This window comes from Orbicella faveolata, unplaced genomic scaffold (assembly GCF_042242905.1).
Source record: "Orbicella faveolata isolate gen_17 unplaced genomic scaffold, um_ofav_v1 contig_14, whole genome shotgun sequence".
In the NCBI taxonomy this organism is placed as follows: domain Eukaryota; kingdom Metazoa; phylum Cnidaria; class Anthozoa; order Scleractinia; family Merulinidae; genus Orbicella; species Orbicella faveolata.
This window is the reverse complement of record NW_028301541.1, coordinates 14,953,086-14,970,701: the sequence shown is the minus strand read 5'-3', so window position 1 is coordinate 14,970,701 and position 17,616 is coordinate 14,953,086. Positions and strand designations below refer to the sequence as shown.

At 40.0% G+C, this 17,616-nt stretch overlaps 1 protein-coding gene and 1 pseudogene across 2 annotated transcripts; one reads left to right on the top strand and one right to left on the bottom strand.

Moving 5' to 3' along the window:
* Positions 1-491: 491 nt before the first annotated feature.
* LOC149114164 (uncharacterized) lies at positions 492-2,849 on the bottom strand. Its single transcript, XM_089287619.1, has 2 exons — positions 2,558-2,849; positions 492-2,049 (listed from the first exon to the last, which is right to left on the bottom strand). Exons 1-2 carry the CDS (start codon positions 2,576-2,578, stop codon positions 1,225-1,227), a joined length of 846 nt encoding a protein of 281 aa, XP_089143745.1. The 5' UTR covers positions 2,579-2,849; the 3' UTR covers positions 492-1,224.
* Positions 2,850-2,886: 37 nt separating this feature from the next.
* LOC149114163 (uncharacterized) lies at positions 2,887-5,989 on the top strand (annotated as a pseudogene). The gene is made up of 4 exons (XR_016206586.1): positions 2,887-3,275; positions 3,367-3,582; positions 4,733-4,853; positions 5,217-5,989. The product of XR_016206586.1 is annotated as an uncharacterized LOC149114163 (transcript).
* The last annotated feature ends 11,627 nt before the right edge of the window (positions 5,990-17,616 follow it).

The window sequence follows — 17,616 nt, the reverse complement described above, 5'->3', positions numbered from 1 at the left end:
CATACAGTCAGCGGCGGTTATTGCGGACGTGTACATTGTCAACGATTCTCCTTGCGGGCGCGTATTTTGTCAGCGATTAGCACTGCGGGCTTGCATCTTTCTCCAAAAACAAAATGGCGGATGGCAAGAGGAAACGGCCTTCGATACTGGAAAAATTTTCAAATTTCCAAGTTTGATCAAACTTGGATATTGATTGGATTTATCAATATCCAAGTTAACCAAATACCCAAATTTGGTTTCAAGTTGGTTAATTCATGGATATTTCAAGTAAGAATAAATAAACCAGTAAAACCCGAATTAGTATTTAAGAAAATCACAATTAAACTTGTTTATGATAAAACCTGAAGTAGTTTTTTAACTAAAACAATATAGGATTTCTTAGAAGTAATCTTATTAACTAAACCTGTGTTCTGAATATCCAGCTTAGCTTGTAATACAAACTTGGGTTACTTTCCACCCAAATTTGGATTTTTTCATGCAAACGTTGCCAGTTGTTTTTTAACTAAAACAAGTTTGGATTTCTTAGAAGTAATTTTGTTAACCAAACCTGTGTTCCGAATATCCAGCTTAGCCTGTGATATGAACTTGGGTTACTTTCCAACCAAATTTGGATTTTTTCATGCAAACATTGCCAGTTGTTTTTTAACTAAAACAAGTTTGGATTTCTTAGAAGTAATTCTTTTAACCAAACCTGTATTCTGAATATCCAGCTTAGCTTGTAATATGAACTTTGATTACTTTCCACCCAAATTTTGACTTTTTTTCATGCAACCTGGCCAGCTGGAGCTGGTTCGCAAAGGGATGATAGTGCTATCCACTGGGTAAATCACTGGCGAGTGGTTAAGTGTCAAAAGTAATAAAACAAACTATGCTATCCACTGGATCTAGTGATTCAACATCATCCACCCTTTGAACAAACAGGGCTAGGTTTCTTGCCAAACTTAACTTGTTTTTTTGGTGGCATGGGTTGCTTCATTTGCAATTTTAAGTTAGATACCTCTGCACTGTTATCTGCTATCTGCCATCATTGAAATACAGTTAGTTTGTTTGTCTTAAAAGTATCAATAAAAGATCAATGACTGAAAAAAGATGGCTTGTGAATTGAACTATGAACTAAAAAATAGACAGTGTAATCTCATTATATGCAACTCAACTGTTCTAAACTTCATAACCAATACAATCTTGGTATTAACAGTAACCAACCAAAAAGGTCAATGTTACAAGTCAGCTCTCTTTCCAGACATGATGTTGCCATTCTCCAACAGCAATTCCAAGTATGCTACTGAAGTTGATGCTATCCATTTGACTTGAGCGACTTTCTCTTACCCACAGCTTGTTTTCATTCCAGTTTCGATGTTTAATGAAGAAATATCCTTTCACTAACTTTTCAGAAAATAACACGTGCTTTACTTGGGCATGCCAAATTTCATCATCATCATCTCCTTTAACCAAGATCATGTCATTTTCCTCAGGATAAACAGGAACAATGACAGGTGGCAAAGGAATACTTTCCCTGAATGGATCAACAACTGCAAAATTTCCATTCACATCTGGGAAAAGCATGATTTCTCTTTGTAAATCTTTAAGCCCAAGAATGGTGCCAGTCTCAAAGGGTTTCACATAAACTGTGTCACTTAACGGGTGATGCATAACACCACCTGCGGGATTCCACACAAGCTGATAGGTGTCTCCAAGAACAACTGGCTGAGGATTTTTATTTACATTTACAAGAAAAAAACTGTTGATGCAAAAAAAAATCTCAGTGTTTTGTTGTTTGGCAAGCACAACATCACCATTTCTGTGCAGTTTCCCACCCACAGCAATTCTATGCATAGGTAGGTATGCACTGCGATAACACTCAGCTGCATCAGCAACAACACAGGATTCCAAATCTGAGAAGTAATCCATAATGGAAGCACTTTCTTCCCTAAGAAGGAAGTGCGATTGCCCAGATCCAATAAGGACACCTTGATTGATTCTAGTGGCATCGGGGCTGTTCTGACATAACTGAACCAAGTATTTTGCTCCCTCAAGGGAAGATGCTACAATCTAAAAAACAAAATAGACCAAATCAATTTCTTTGATTGTATGCAGTCCTGTTTCAGAACATGTGATGTTAGTCTGGAGAATTGTTTTTGTATGGCAGCAACAAACAATAGAATGATCAAGAGCTTGAAATTTTAAGAGGTGACAATTGATAAGACTATCCCCTTGTGGAAATTAAGAGCAAATAATTTATTGTTTTAGAACAATTTTCACTAAAGTATAACCAACTGAGCAAGTTCCAATTATTCCTGAATTATGGAGGAGCTTTGAGTTTAATATAAATCTTCACACATTGCAAGCTCTCATGTACTCAGCAACAACTTTTTAGGTTATGTACAATGACTTCAACTGCTTGCATCTAATTTCTACAACAAATGAAAATGATACATTCGGAAGTACACGTACGTTTCATGATCAACCGGGCGCCGGATTTTGTCTTTTCTCAGGCTCGCCGAACTTCTCAACTTTCTTACTATAAAGTTCTGATATTTAAAGAAAGAAAAGAGCATACCTTCAAGGCGATCTGGATCATGATCGTCTACTCCAGTTTCTTCGTGATCCGGCCTAGTTTCATTTTCCACCACTGTTTCCTCTTCCAATATTGTAGGTGTAACTTCATCGCAAAATGCACTCGAGTTGAGGTGAGACATTTGCGTACGATAATTTACTGCTTTGCCATTGCAAATTATGCAAAAACAATGAACGTGTGCTGCTCGGCGAGCTGAACAGTAGCAGGTGGAAGACGGAACTCTACTGCTTCGAACCGCCATGTTTTCGATTAATGAATCGTTTCTAGTGAGTTGCCAAAGCAGTACGTGGCTTTGTCACTGGGCCCAAACATAAATTAGCCAATGAAAAGCCTATATTTTCATGACGTTGCAATGGCGCGAAACAACAGCCAATCAGAGGTGTTGTCAGTCATTATGTAATCCAGTGCTACAATGTCGTCGAAGACACTTACAAGATGGCGAGTAGTAAGGGAGTTTTGTATCGAAAGAAATTGCCATTAACTTGTTCACCAGGAGGTACTGTGTCTAAAAGACCGGAAAGTGAACAACCCATGGATCTAACGGAGGAATCTGTAGGTGACACAGACTCGGTTAGCTCGGAGGATTTCTATTCCGTGTTGTCTCAATCGACGGCAAAGTTAGACTTACCTGTGAAACTGACGCGGGAAAATGCGCGCCAAAATTTTGCCGCTGTCGAATCTTCCCCAAGCAAGACTGTAGGTTAGTAGTGGTTTTCTTCAATCATTTCTTAAGTTATTTAGATAGCTAAGCGATTCTGTAGTCTAATTATAACATTTACCCCTTTCATCAGAATGGTCAGTCTCCGAAGTCAAAGAATGGGCGTTGAAGACTTTCGGGAGCGAAAGTGTCGCAGAAAAGTTTGAACAGGAAGAGATTGATGGACGTATACTTTTGTCGACTACTGTACAGAGCACTGAAGCTATGGAGAAGTTAGGACTCGATACTATTGGCAAGAAAGGAAAATTCTTGGAAAAAATAAATGAACTCAGTGCAAGACCCAGTACAGGTACATTGTGTATGCCGTATTTCTTCGATTAATAATAGCCGGGGGCGATTATTTCTATTTTCGCACCAAAAGGGGGCGATTATTCAAGGGAGGCGATTAATCGAGGGACGGCTATTATTCGAGGAAATACGGTACATATTCTTTGGTCCAGTTGATCGCCTTCGATTAAGCTGCGTTGTTTCGCGTTCACTTCTCAGGCTTTATTTTCGGGACATACTTTAATTCTCTGTTGCGCTACTTTTTGCAACACATAAGTTTTCTTTTCTATGTTACAAAAAGTTTCAGTCATCTTGTTATGCATCCAAAATATATAAACCTTTTACAGCTTCTGACGCCATCTTAATTGGGGGCAAACACGGCAAAATTTACAGGAAATGTATGGGGAAAGTGGAGTTTGATGCGCGATAATTTGAGGAAGGTTGCCATTCTGCAATTTCTATGAATTACGAACTAAAGATGCCAGCTAAGAGAGTTTACCGATCAAATTTTAGAAATGAAGTCTCACTAAGAAAACCGCAAATGAAGATTTTCATTTTCATATATTTGTCTGTAGAACCGAGCCGCTCTTCGGGGGAAAATTTAGAAGCATTTGCATGAAAAATTAAAAATACGATTTCTCGCTTCTCAGCGAGCCTGAACCCTTCAAATTTAATCGGTAACATCTTTTGCTAGCTACCTTTACTTTGTAATTCATAGAAATTTTAGAATGTCAATCTTCCTCAAATTATCGAGCATCAAACTCCCGACTTTTCCCATACATTTACTGTAAATTTTGTGGTGTTTACCCCCAACCAAGATGGCATCAAAAACCGTGAAAAGGTTTATTCCTTGCCACTCGCGAGAGAACAAACATTCTCCGATACATTATCCTGTGCGTAATAAGTAATTAATTGGCCATGTTAGCTGTAGAGAAAGTCAGGAAGAATTCTGCATGGATTGATTTTTCCTAGTTTAATCAAATGTCATTTTTAATAGACTACATGTATTTTGTTCTCGTGCAAAAAAGATGTTCATCAATCCTTAACTGAGGTTTGTTTTCAATAGAGTTAAACGCTAGGACGTATAGGTAGGCTCATTAAGAATGGTGCTTTAATCAGATTTTGATATACATGCCAGCTTAAATTAACATTTTATCTGTTCCCAATTTAAGGAGGAAGCTGTGAGCGAGGCAAGCCCTTGTCAAGAACTGATTTTTCATTGATGGACAGAATACTGACTAACACGGAAAAAAATCAAATGAACATAGCAGATCGGGCCATTTATAATACAAAGTAAGTCTCCAGATATTTAGTTTTGATTGTTGTAAGAAGTTTAGCATATTTAGGTCTGTCATCAGCCACATATATGCACAGGTTAGTGAATGTAATTCGTAATCTTAATGAGTCAAAAGATGCCTGGTGCCAATCCCAAAAGTGATTCATGGCCATCTTTTATGACATCACAGGAGCAAGTAACCCTGTGTGACCCTTACTTGATAGCCCTACAACTAATATTTTATATCACAAAAACCGTTTATTGTAAATTTGAAGCGTCATCTCATTGCTAAATATGTATGTTCTAGAGCAATTTGAGTCTATCGATGATGTGGTTTGCATTTTAGTGATTTTAATTCATGTTGTCTGTCTTTACCACAGAAAGAAGAAAATCACCAATTACATCAAACAGGTTTGGCCTTTGGGGTCTCCAGCACCAAGGTTTCGAAATAACCCAGATGCAACAAAAAAAAATGCATACTGTCATTAACAAACTTGCCAAGGATGAGGAATTTACTTTGCCAAGACTAGGATTGGGGAGGAATGCTATAATGCAAATTATACGTAAACACATGGATGAAAGACGACGTAAGGAATCTGAACAGCTGGACGTACCTGGCATGCCATCCCCTGTGAGCAGCAGTGAAAGTGATACCTCAAGTTATGTGAGTGGAGACAGCCCAGAAAGTGATGAAGCAAAGTCAAATAAATTAGAGGACTACTACAACACCGGTGAGCCATGTATATTTTGGATACAGCTTTTCTGGTATATTTTGTGTTGTGATAATTAATTTTTATCATTGCAGCAAGTGTCCTATTTCCAACAAGCACCTTTTTTGTTATATTTTGATACACTGTGAGTGCCTGTCTTCAGTGTCAACTCTTGGTAACTTTTGTGCTTGTTTGGCCTTGATGACTGTTGGAAGTGGTTGTCATCACTAGATACCAACCTGGGATTAATCTGTATAATCATAATTTTATCTAATTTATAATTTGTCCTTTCTCTACATTTCAGGACTCACTTTATCATAGGCTGAAAGCATCATTTTGGCTTGGATAGACAGAGCAACGATCAATGATGTCCACCTTATAAAGGACCTGAAGCCACTTGCAAAAGAGTTCAATATGAAACTACTTAGGAACAAAGAAAAGAATGCCCACATCCATGCAATTGCAAGTATCCTCTTAAAAAAAGAGAGGATAAAGGTGACAGCTCCATTGGAAAGCATCACCAGAGATCATGTGCAGATTTTTAGAAAGTGACTTGATTGTTACAACTGTAAGTCAATGTGTCTGTCAACAAGCACTTTGTTAGCTGACTTATCTCCTTGGTCTGAGTTACAGACAAGGTGGTCAACTGATTGCATGTTTGAGTTTGTTAAGAGATGATATGGTTGTTGGAAAGTGACTTGATTGTTACAAATGATTGCAACTCAATGTCTGTCAACAAGCACTGTGTTAGCTGACTTATCACCTATGGTCTGAGTAAACATCAGGTGGTCAACTGATTGCATGTTTAAGTTTGTTAAGAGATGATGCGGTTCTTGAAAAGTGACTTGATTGTTACAAATGATTGCAAGACACTCTGTCAACAAGCACTGTGTTAGCTGACTGATCACCTTGGCCTGAGTAGACAAGGTGGTCAACTGATTACATGTTTGAGATTGCTCAGGATATTTTGTAGCTAATATGTTGTTGTTTGTAGCACTTGGTTATTACACAACCAGAGGCAACTGCGTCGGCTGAGTTTATAAAAACTACTTGCATATGTTGTATAACAAGTACCCTCTTAAAATAGGGGAACATTAAAGTGATGGCTCCCCCTCCCCCCTTGGAGGGTTGTCCAATACACCCAACTAGAGTCGATTCGTGTTTTAACTTGACGATTCGACCAACCGGATGTCGATTCGAGGACCCTCTTTGATGGAATCGACACGAGTCGTCTCTCTTGCTGTCGATTCGTCATACCAGAAGTCGATTTGCGCGAGACTTAAAAAGTATAGCGCATCTGGGCTTTGAAGGGTTGGTTGAAAATGTTGTCGATTCGACACGATTCGATCGAATCGTGACAAATCGTGACCCTTGCTGTCGATTCGTCATACCGGAAGTCGATTTGCGCGAGACTTAGTAAATATAGCGCATCTGGGCTTTGAGAATGGGTTGAAAATGTCGTCGATTCGACACGACTCGATCGAATCGACACGAATCGTGTCCCTTGCTGTCGATTCGTCATACCGGAAATCGATTTAAGCGAGACTTATAAAGTGTAGCGCATCTGGGCTTTGAGGGTGGGTTGAAAATGTTGTCGATTCGACACGATTCGACCTAATCGACACGAATCGTATCCCTTGCTGTCGATTCGTCATACCGGAAGTCGATTTGCGCGAGACTTAAATATAGCGCATCTGGGCTTTGAGGGTGGGTTGAAAATGTTGTCGATTCGACACGATTCGATCGAATCGTGACGAATCGTGTCCCTTGCTGTCGATTCGTCATACCGGAAATCGATTTGCGCGAGACTTAAAAAGTATAGCGCATCTGGGCTGTGAGGGTGGGTTGAAAATGTTGTCGATTCGACACGACTCGATCGAATCCACACGAATCGTATCCCTTGCTGTCGATTCGTCATACCGGAAGTCGATTTGCGCGAGACTTAAAAAGTATAGCGCATCTGGGCTTTGAGGGTGGGTTGAAAATGTTGTCGATTCGACACGATTCGACCGAATCGACACACATCGTATCCCTTGCTGTCGATTCGTCATACCGGAAATCGACTTGCGTGAGACTTAGTAAATATAGCGCATCTGGGCTTTGAAGGGTGGGTTGAAAATGTTGTCGAATCGACACGACTCGATCGAATCGTAACGAATCGTGTCCCTTGCTGTCGATTCGTCATACCGGAAATCGATTTGCGCGAGACTTAAAAAGTATAGCGCATCTGGGCTTTGAGGGTGGGTTGAAAATGCTGTCGATTCCACACGATTCGACCGAGTCGACACGAATCGTATCCCTTGCTGTGGATTCGTCATAACGGAAGTCGATTTGTGCGAGACTTAGTAAATATAGCGCATCTGGGCTTTGAGGGTGGGTTGAAAATGTTGTCGATTCGACACGATTCGATCGAATCGTAACGAATCGTGTCTCTCGCTGTCTATTCGTCATACTGGAAGTCGATTTGCGCGAGATTTAGAAAATATAGCGCATCTGGGCTTTGAGGGTGGGTTGAAAATGTTGTCGATTCGACTCGATTCCATCGAATCGTGACGCCTTTCCTTCGAAGAACTCTCTTTAATTGCCTGAGACTTAAACTTGTACCATGAACTAACTGTAAAAACGATATAATTTCAACATAGTTCAAACCAAGATCAAAATACTGTTGTACTAACGAGTCTCTCCCATGGTAAGCCACTCCAAGAGCGGGAAGATAAGATGGCAATACCGCATTAACGGCTTCAAAACTGGAACAAAACAACACCAAAGAAAGTACAAAAGCGGCTAGCTTGCGATCTTTAAAATTGCAGCCACAAACGTTGCTAACAGATCCATATAAAGGAGTAAACGCCTGCATCATACGTGCAAACCGTTAACGTTGGCCATGTGCTAACGAGTTATACAATATATGATTTGCCGAGTTCTCATGTTCACGTGTTATAATTCGAGATCTCGTGTTACTAAGTCGAGATCTCGCGTTATTAACACGAGATCTCACATTTTAAGTCAAGATCTGACGTTATTAACACGAGATCTCACATTAGAAGTCGAGATCTCGTGTTACTAAGTCGAGATCTCGCGTTTTAAGTCGAGATCTCGCGTTGCTAAGTCGAGATCTCGTGTTGTAAGTCGAGATCTCGCGTTACTAAGCCGAGATCTCGTGTTATAAGTCGAGATCTCGCGTTTCTAAGTCGAGATCTCGTGTTGTAAGTCGAGGTCTCGTGTTATGAGTCGAGATCTCGCGTTTCTAAGTCGAGATCTCGTGTTGTAAGTCGAGATCTCGTGTAACAAGTCGAGATCTCGCGTTATAAGTCGAGATCTCGCGTTTCTAAGTCGAGATCTCGTGTTGTAAGTCGAGATCTCGCGTTACTAAGTCGAGATCTCGTGTTATAAGTCGAGATCTCGCGTTTCTAAGTCGAGATCTCGTGTTGTAAGTCGAGGTCTCGTGTTATGAGTCGAGATCTCGCGTTTCTAAGTCGAGATCTCGTGTTGTAAGTCGAGATCTCGTGTAACAAGTCGAGATCTCGCGTTACTTAGTCGAGATCTCGTGTTACTGAGACCCAAATGAAATCGACAGTAATATTTTGGTTCGAAACAAAGATACTCAAATCCAGATGGCCCTTACGGGCCACCGTAGTTTGATGATCCGGACAGTGTTCTAGTAAAGTGCACAAACCAGCGTCAATATTCCGCGGAAAACGCCATAACGGCCGTCTTTTTGTAAACATATATTACGAGCTTTAACTATAATGTAGAAATAAGAAACAGGTTATCAGAAAGGATTGTGAAGTAATAATAAATTAACCAATCGATCCAGTTATAAAAAAGCTTGGGCTCTGTTACCAATCGTTGTTGGGGAACAAAGCCAAAGCTTTTCTAGTGAAGAAAGCACACATCGAATTGAAGAATAACATTTCAATATCACTGGATTAACATTAGGTAATTAACTTAGGTAATTTCTTTATACGCGAACAACGTGAAAGTAACGTGCGCCCGACTCCCAACCTCGTCCCCAGGGTCTCTCATCTTACCGCCCCCTGGAGCGAGCGAAGAGAGTCGATCCGCACCACCGGAAGTCGATACCCGTGAAATAATGATAAATAAACGTTTGTCGTTCTAAAAACGTGGCGACAAACTTCGGTCGATTCGGTGAAATACTTAACGAAGCGACTCGATTGGTCGGGAATGTTTCCTGCAAAGTGGAATCGTTTCCCTGAAGTCTACTCACAGTAGGCAGCAACTGGGGTGTGAATTTTTTGACGATTCGAGTCGATTCGCCCAATTCGTCGCGAATCGTCTTTTGCAAAGTTTCGACTTGATCTCGACTTACAACACGAGATCTCGACTTAGAAACGCGAGATCTCGACTTATAACACGAGACCTCGACTTACAACACGAGATCTCGACTTAGAAACGCGAGATCTCGACTTATAACACGAGATCTCGACTTGGTAACGCGAGACCTCGACTTACGACACGAGATCTCGACTTAGCAACGCGAGATCTCGACTTAGTAACACGAGATCTCGACTTATAATGTGAGATCTCGTGTTAATAACGTCAGATCTTGACTTAAAATGTGTGATCTCGTGTTAATAACGCGAGATCTCGATTTAGTAACACGAGAGCTCGAATTATAACACGTGAACATGAGAACTCGGCAAATCATATATTGTATAACTCGTTAGCACATGGCCAACGTTAACGGTTTACACGTATGATGCAGGCGTTTATTCCTTTACCTAGATCTGTTAGGAACGTTTGTGGCTGCAATTTTAAAGATCGCAAGCTAGCCGCTTTTGTACTTTCTTTGGTGTTGTTTTGTTCCAGTTTTGAAGCCGTTAATGCGGTATTGCCATCTTATCTTCCCGCTCTTGGAGTGGCTTACCATGGGAGAGACTCGTTAGTACAACAGTATTTTGATCTTGGTTTGAACTATGTTGAAATTATATCGTTTTTACAGTTAGTTCATGGTACAAGTTTAAGTCTCAGGCAATTAAAGAGAGTTCTTCGAAGGAAAGGCGTCACGATTCGATGGAATCGAGTCGAATCGACAACATTTTCAACCCACCCTCAAAGCCCAGATGTGCTATATTTACTAAGTCTCGCGCAAATCGACTTCCGGTGTGACGAATCGACAGCAAGGGATACGATTCGTGTCGAATCGATCGAATCGTGTCGAATCGATCGAATCGTGTCGAATCGACAACATTTTGAACCCACCCTCAAAGCCCAGATGCGCTATATTTTCTAAGTCTCGCTTAAATCGATTTCCGGTATGACGAATCGACAGCAAGGGACACGATTCGTTACGATTCGATCGAATCGTGTCGAATCGACAACATTTTCAACCCACCCTCAAAGCCCAGATGCGCTATATTTACTAAGTCTCGCGCAAATCGACTTCCGGTGTGACGAATCGACAGCAAGGGATACGATTCGTGTCGATTCGGTCGAATCGTGTCGAATCGACAACATTTTCAACCCACCCTCAAAGCCCAGATGCGCTATATTTACTAAGTCTCGCGCAAATCGACTTCCGGTGTGACGAATCGACAGCAAGGGATACGATTCGTGTCGAATCGATCGAATCGTGTCGAATCGACAACATTTTGAACCCACCCTCAAAGCCCAGATGCGCTATATTTACTAAGTCTCGCGCAAATCGACTTCCGGCATGAGGAATCGACAGCAAGGGATACGATTCGTGTCGATTCGGTCGAATCGTGTCGAATCGACAACATTTTCAACCCACCCTCAAAGCCCAGATGCGCTATACTTTTTAAGTCTCGCGCAAATCGACTTCCGGCATGACGAATTGACAGCAAGGGATACGATTCGTGTCGATTCGGTCGAATCGTGTCGAATCGACAACATTTTCAACCCACCCTCAAAGCCCAGATGCGCTATATTTTCTAAGTCTCGCTTAAATCGACTTCCGGTATGACGAATCGACAGGAAGGGACACGATTCGTGTGGATTCGATCGAGTCATGTCGAATCGACAACATTTTCAACCCACCCTCAAAGCCCAGATGCGCTATATTTACTAAGTCTCGCGCAAATCGATTTCCGGTATGACGAATCGACAGCAAGGGACACGATTCCACTTTGCAGGAAACTTTCCCGACCAATCGAGTCGCTTCGTTAAGTGCTTCACCGAATCGACCGAAGTTTGTCGCCACGTTTTTAGAACGACAAACGTTCATTTATCATTATTTCACGGGTATCGACTTCCGGTGGTGTGGATCGACTCCCAACCTCGTTCCCAGGGTCTCTCATCTTACCGCCCCCTGGAGCGAGCGAAGAGGGCGGTAAGATGAGAGACCCTGGGAACGAGGTTGATCGACTCCGTTCGAATCGAGTCGAATCGTTAAGTACCTCACACGAATCGACTCAAGTTTGTCGTCACGTTTCAAGAACGAGTAACTTTCATGTATCATTATTTCACGGGTCTTGACTTCCGGTGGTGCGGATGGACTCCGTGCGAATCGAGTCGAATCGTTGAGTACCTGACACGAATCGACTCAAGTTTGTAGTCACGTTTTAAGAACGAGAAACGTTTATGTATCATTATTTCACGGGTCTTAGCTTCCGGTGATGCGGATGGACTCCGTGCGAATCGAGTCGAATCGTTAAGTACCTCACACGAATCGACTCAAGTTTGTAGTCACGTTTTAAGAACGAGAAACGTTTATGTATCATTATTTCACGGGTCTTAACTTCCGGTGATGCGGATCGACTCCGTGCGAATCGAGTCGAATCGTCAAGTGCCTCAGACGAATCGACTCTAGTTGGGTGTATTGGACATGAACTCCCTTGGGAAATATCACCAGAGATAAAAGTGACTGCTGATGTTATATTGAAATTCAGAGATTATGGCAACCAGTACTGTTTGAGCTGACTTTATCACCTGGCCTGTTTGAGTTTATTAAGTTAAAGCATCATGACTTGATGGGTATGTACTAAAACCAGGAAAACCAGAACACCCACTGACAAGATTAGTCGACTGTTAAGATTAGGACTTGAGATTAGGAGAATTTAGAAGTTTGTGATTGTGGTTAGGGGTTAGTGTTTTTAGTCAGGTTGGGGTAAGCTTTTTGAGGGGTACTACAGGTGGTTCTGGGGTGTTCTAGTGTTTCTGGTTTAGGTACATACCGTTGTCATGACTGTTCTGTTCTAAGTTTCTACAAAAACATCTGTTACTACATTACATTGGTTACTACAACATTTTCTGGTGAATATGTTGTTTATTGCAGTAGTTGCTTATCACAAATAAGGTACAAACAATGTTTCATTCATTAGCTAGACTGAATGTGTCATACATACCTGGTTAATAAAAGAAAAAAGAACTTATGCTAGCAAGTCTGGTTTAGCCTCACTTTAAATTTGGTTTAAAAAAGCATTCTTGTGATAGGGCCCACAGTTGATAGGGCAATTCCAAGTTTGTTATCTGGTAATCCTGGAACCTGGATTACTCAATCGACAAAGTTGGTTATCTATCAAATACAAAAATGTAACAAAGTTAATCCATATCTGGATTTGTGAAAACCCAAATTGTTGATAAAATTGACAATTTGGATAATCCCTTTTCCAACTATGGGTTTCTCTCCTTTTCCAGTTTTGGTTTATTACTGTGATGGTGCAATTCCAAGTTTGTTTTCCGTTATTCCAAACCTAGATTACTTAGTTAAGAAAAATGGTAAATTTACAAAATACAAACATGTAATGAGGTATATCCATATTCGGATTTATAGAAATACAACTTAGTGAACATAATATTGACTATTTGGATAATCCCTTTTCCGATTATGGTTTCTATTATTTTCCAGTTTTGGTTTAAAAAAAATCCAACTTGCAAAGCAGAATTGGATATTTTGCATTTTTACCAAGTTTGGATTTTAGTGAAAATCCATCAAAAAAACAAGTAAAACCCAAGTTTAATCCAACTTGCATATTTGATATTTTTTCCAGTGCGAGTGGATATTTTAAACAACTTTCCCTCTTCACAAGCGATTTTTTGGAGCCATCGAAGAGAAAGAAAAAAGCGGCAAATCGGGGAACCTTTTATAAAGTGGAAAGAGTCATTTCGAGGCGAACTGCGGATGGTAAGGTGCGATGAAGCTCTTGCCATTTTAAGCTTTAAGCCTGTTTAAGCTCATATTTCTGAGTTCAAGAGTATATTCTGTTCTCTTAGAAAGAATACCTTATCAAGTGGGATGGGTATAGCTATTTTAGCTGTAGTTGGGAGGAAGAGGATAACCTTACAAGCGATCTTGTGTGGTAAGTAAATAAATGAATCGATCAAGCGAATGAATACATTGCACATGTACCTTTATTTAATAATCCATCATGCTAAAACCAGCGAGCAGACAATCGCTAAATGGAGACTCGATAAAATTGAATTGTATTAAGTTTAGAATTGAATAAAATACTGACGTGGCTAAAATGCTGAAATTGGTAAAAGGGCTGAAGTTGACCAGTAAACATGCTATAATATTTGAATACAGACATCTATTTACATACAGTATAATTATTATACATGTGTGTGTTTATGTAGATATAGATACAATTTCACATTTTTATATGATTATGGATGTTTCCTTGCATGCCAGCATCAGAGGAAGGTTTGTGTTCACAATTTACACACTCACTGGTGACCGTACGAACCGAGGCATGAGCTGCAGGATCTCCTATAAATTGTATTTCTATGCAATCCATGCATTTCAATATACAAATAAGCTTACTGATACTCTACAATTTGTTTTTATCAAGGTCATTTCAAAGACCATTTATTGCTCCAGCCCGACTGCAAGAGAACATTGACCGCTTACTTCTGGCCATCACCATGAAACTAAAAAGCAAGTCAAGGGCACCAACAGTGCTGTCCTTCCATCATGACTGTTACCGGTTTTTATTTTTTGGAAAAGGAAGGCCAAGCAAGGATGGGAAATCAACCATGTTAGAGAAAGATGACTTTGCACGGTGTAACTTCCATGACTTGTGGGAACAATGTCTTGACAAACTCGGGGATGGTGTTAGGATAAAATTTCCTGTAAAAATTCACATCACTTTGGGTTGGTCCCCTAAATGTTCAGCTGTTCAAGGTGGCATCCTTGTGAACCCACCAAGGATACCCCTTGAGAAACTTACGATTGATTTTGTGCGCCAGCCATTTTCAATCCTCAATGCTTGATTGCTTATTTCCTCCTCTGTGAACTTAGTAACTGAGCAATCTTGGTCAGGAGTATTCATTTTGATGAAATGATGGCACACAAAATAAATCATAAGTTAATGTTTAAGAAAAATTTAATAATATTCAGTATGTCACAAGTGTGGGACAGGAGTCCCTGACTGGAGAGATATGGTATATTTTTTCCAGAAAAATAATCGCTGTACAATTCGCCAAAATGAGCTGTACTAATCTTAATAATTAAAAATGTGCATTTAAAAAAGTAATAAAAAGTAAAAATCGCTAAGAATAATAAGTTTTCTTAAAAAGATAAGCCGATAAGTGTGGACGGTGAATCCGCACATTTTCGAATCCGATGACGCGGCAAAATCGTGTCCAGTCTGTAGCCTTAGCCTTAGCAGCAGCAGGTCTAAGTGGAAATTGTCGCCGGAGAATTTGCACAGTGACTCTTTTTATTGATTCTAAATTGTCTTGTTTATACCTCTAACACTGGTGTCCTATTTCTATTTATGTCTGCCATGTAGAGGGGGGTGAACAGGTTTTCGGATCGATGGATTTGGCCTTAAAAAGCGCACGGGTTGTGGATTTTTGCGGTAAATCAAGCGGATTCGCGGATTTTGAAAACACAGTGGATCGTGGATCAGCTGTGAACTTTGGCACGGATTCCGGATTGTACCTGTCTTGATTTTCGAATCTTGGGTCCTATATGAAATTTGGATCATAGATCTTTCTTCAGCCTTGGTCGGTATGTTAATGAGTTCATCCAAATGATTTTTTCTTTCGAACAAAGCTCATTTATACTCAAGTATGAGACTGTTATTGGAATTGTACTGTGTTATAGTCATCAAGCATTTTGCCTTCTTTACTATTTGTGCGAAATTAACACTAGCATTCACATTTACTAGTTTACCTTTGAACTTTTACACTTCTGTTTCCGGATGTGGTTGTCGTTTCGGATTTGAACAAAAATTTTGGCGGATCGACGGATTTGGCGAAAAAAAGGCACGGTCGGCGGATTTGCATACCCCTATTCGCCCCCCTCCTTGTACAAATGAGCATTTTCTACGCGCTGGTTAATCTGCCCATGTCAGGATGTGGAAATGATACCCAAGTAATACTTGGTCTGGTGAAATTTTTAACTCTGTAGTCTATGCTTTCAATGACATACTCTGCACCATTAATAAGTCCACCAATCACATCAACATTAGTTGTCAAGTCACATTTTGCTGCATTTGCTACTGACACTAGTGAATATAAACCCATTGTCTTTGTTGGATCATGTGAAATTTTGTTTTTCATTTGTTTCTTCAGATTATCAGAAGTGTCCCCAACTATAACGTCTAGACTCTACCTGTGCTTTAATGTGCAGCATTTAACTCACCCTCAGAAGAACTAATTGTATCTTGGACGGGGAATATCTTGATCAAATACTTCAATAGTTTTCCAATATTTGTTCATGATTCTGTTTTCTGATTTGATCCAATTTAGATAATACAAGTATCAGGCTTTCGTCTTTCAAGGTCTGTAGAGGTTTATATTGGGGAACCTCAGAAACACTACTTAGGCGCTCTGGCAGAATTTTCGAACTACATGCATCATTGATTCTGCCATTACATTTCTGAAATGTGAAAATTTTCAGTAGCCCCCCTTTAAAAGCCTTAATATACGAGCAATCCAATTTATCGTTAATTATCAGTTTGCACCGGGCTTTGCTAATTAATTAACGGGCGCAGGTTCGTAACTTCATCCGTCAGATAATAAATGAACAATCGTATAAAAGCTCGAGCAATTAAGGATTTGCACTACTCGTGATATTTGAAAATTATTTCAAATTGCACTTACCTACACCCATTCATTCGATTTATTCCTATTCATTTGCGACGCCATACTTTTTGTCATGCCCGCTCCCTCAAAAAAATCCTGCCATCCCCACCATTTTTTCGTCACATAAAAGCGAACGGTCCCTTAGCTGTTAAAATGTATACCTCTTCATCATCTGTCAAAATACCGAGGAATAAGATTGTTTACTTCATTGAAGATCCAAACTGTCCCAGTAATGAAATTGGCCACCATGTAGGATTCCTATTTACATTTCTGACATTAGCCGCCTTTACGCACCAGTTTCTGACGTAAATGTTTGATGCAAAGATCAAAGACAATTACTCCAGAGGAGTGTAATGAATTAGCAAAACCACAGTCACTTCACTTGGCACAAAAAAAAAAAAAATTGCTCCTACGTCGTCTTTTTCTGTTGCTCGAATGTGATTTAGGCCTTTCAGTGTTTGCTTTTGGACAAGAGGAAAGGTAAGGCCCTATTTTTATATAAATATAAAGTAATATTTATCGCTTTTTACTCTTCTGGCAGTGTTATTTTACTCCCGTCCGAAGTAATTCTTTTGGGGGGGGTATAACGAGAGCTGAAAAACACTTCCTGAATTAATTCTCGCTTTGGTATTTAACACGGGGTGTACAATTTGTTTTGTTCTCCAAAAATGACTGCAATTAATTGGACTTGCGATATTTCTTGGGGTACTAGAAAGTTGATGCGTCAAAAATTCTGTAGAACAGTTAGTTAGGTACATTAGGGAACTGAACAACTTTCAATCGTTAATTTTCAACGCGACAAACCATTGCATCGAAAAGGTGTACCACGGCTCCAGTAAAAAACAGCATTAAAGTCTTTCTTTCCCAAACTCAAAGTTTTTATTATTTAGTTTAATTTGATATCATTTTGTCCATTGCGATATCCTCAGTTGATTTCCTGAATTATTGTCGCCTTTCTTGTTCATTCAGCAGTTCATGTGTTGATGATTATAGAATTTACCTAAGTGTGTGATATATTAGTTTGCTTGGAAATGCAGCCGGGTTATTAAGAGTT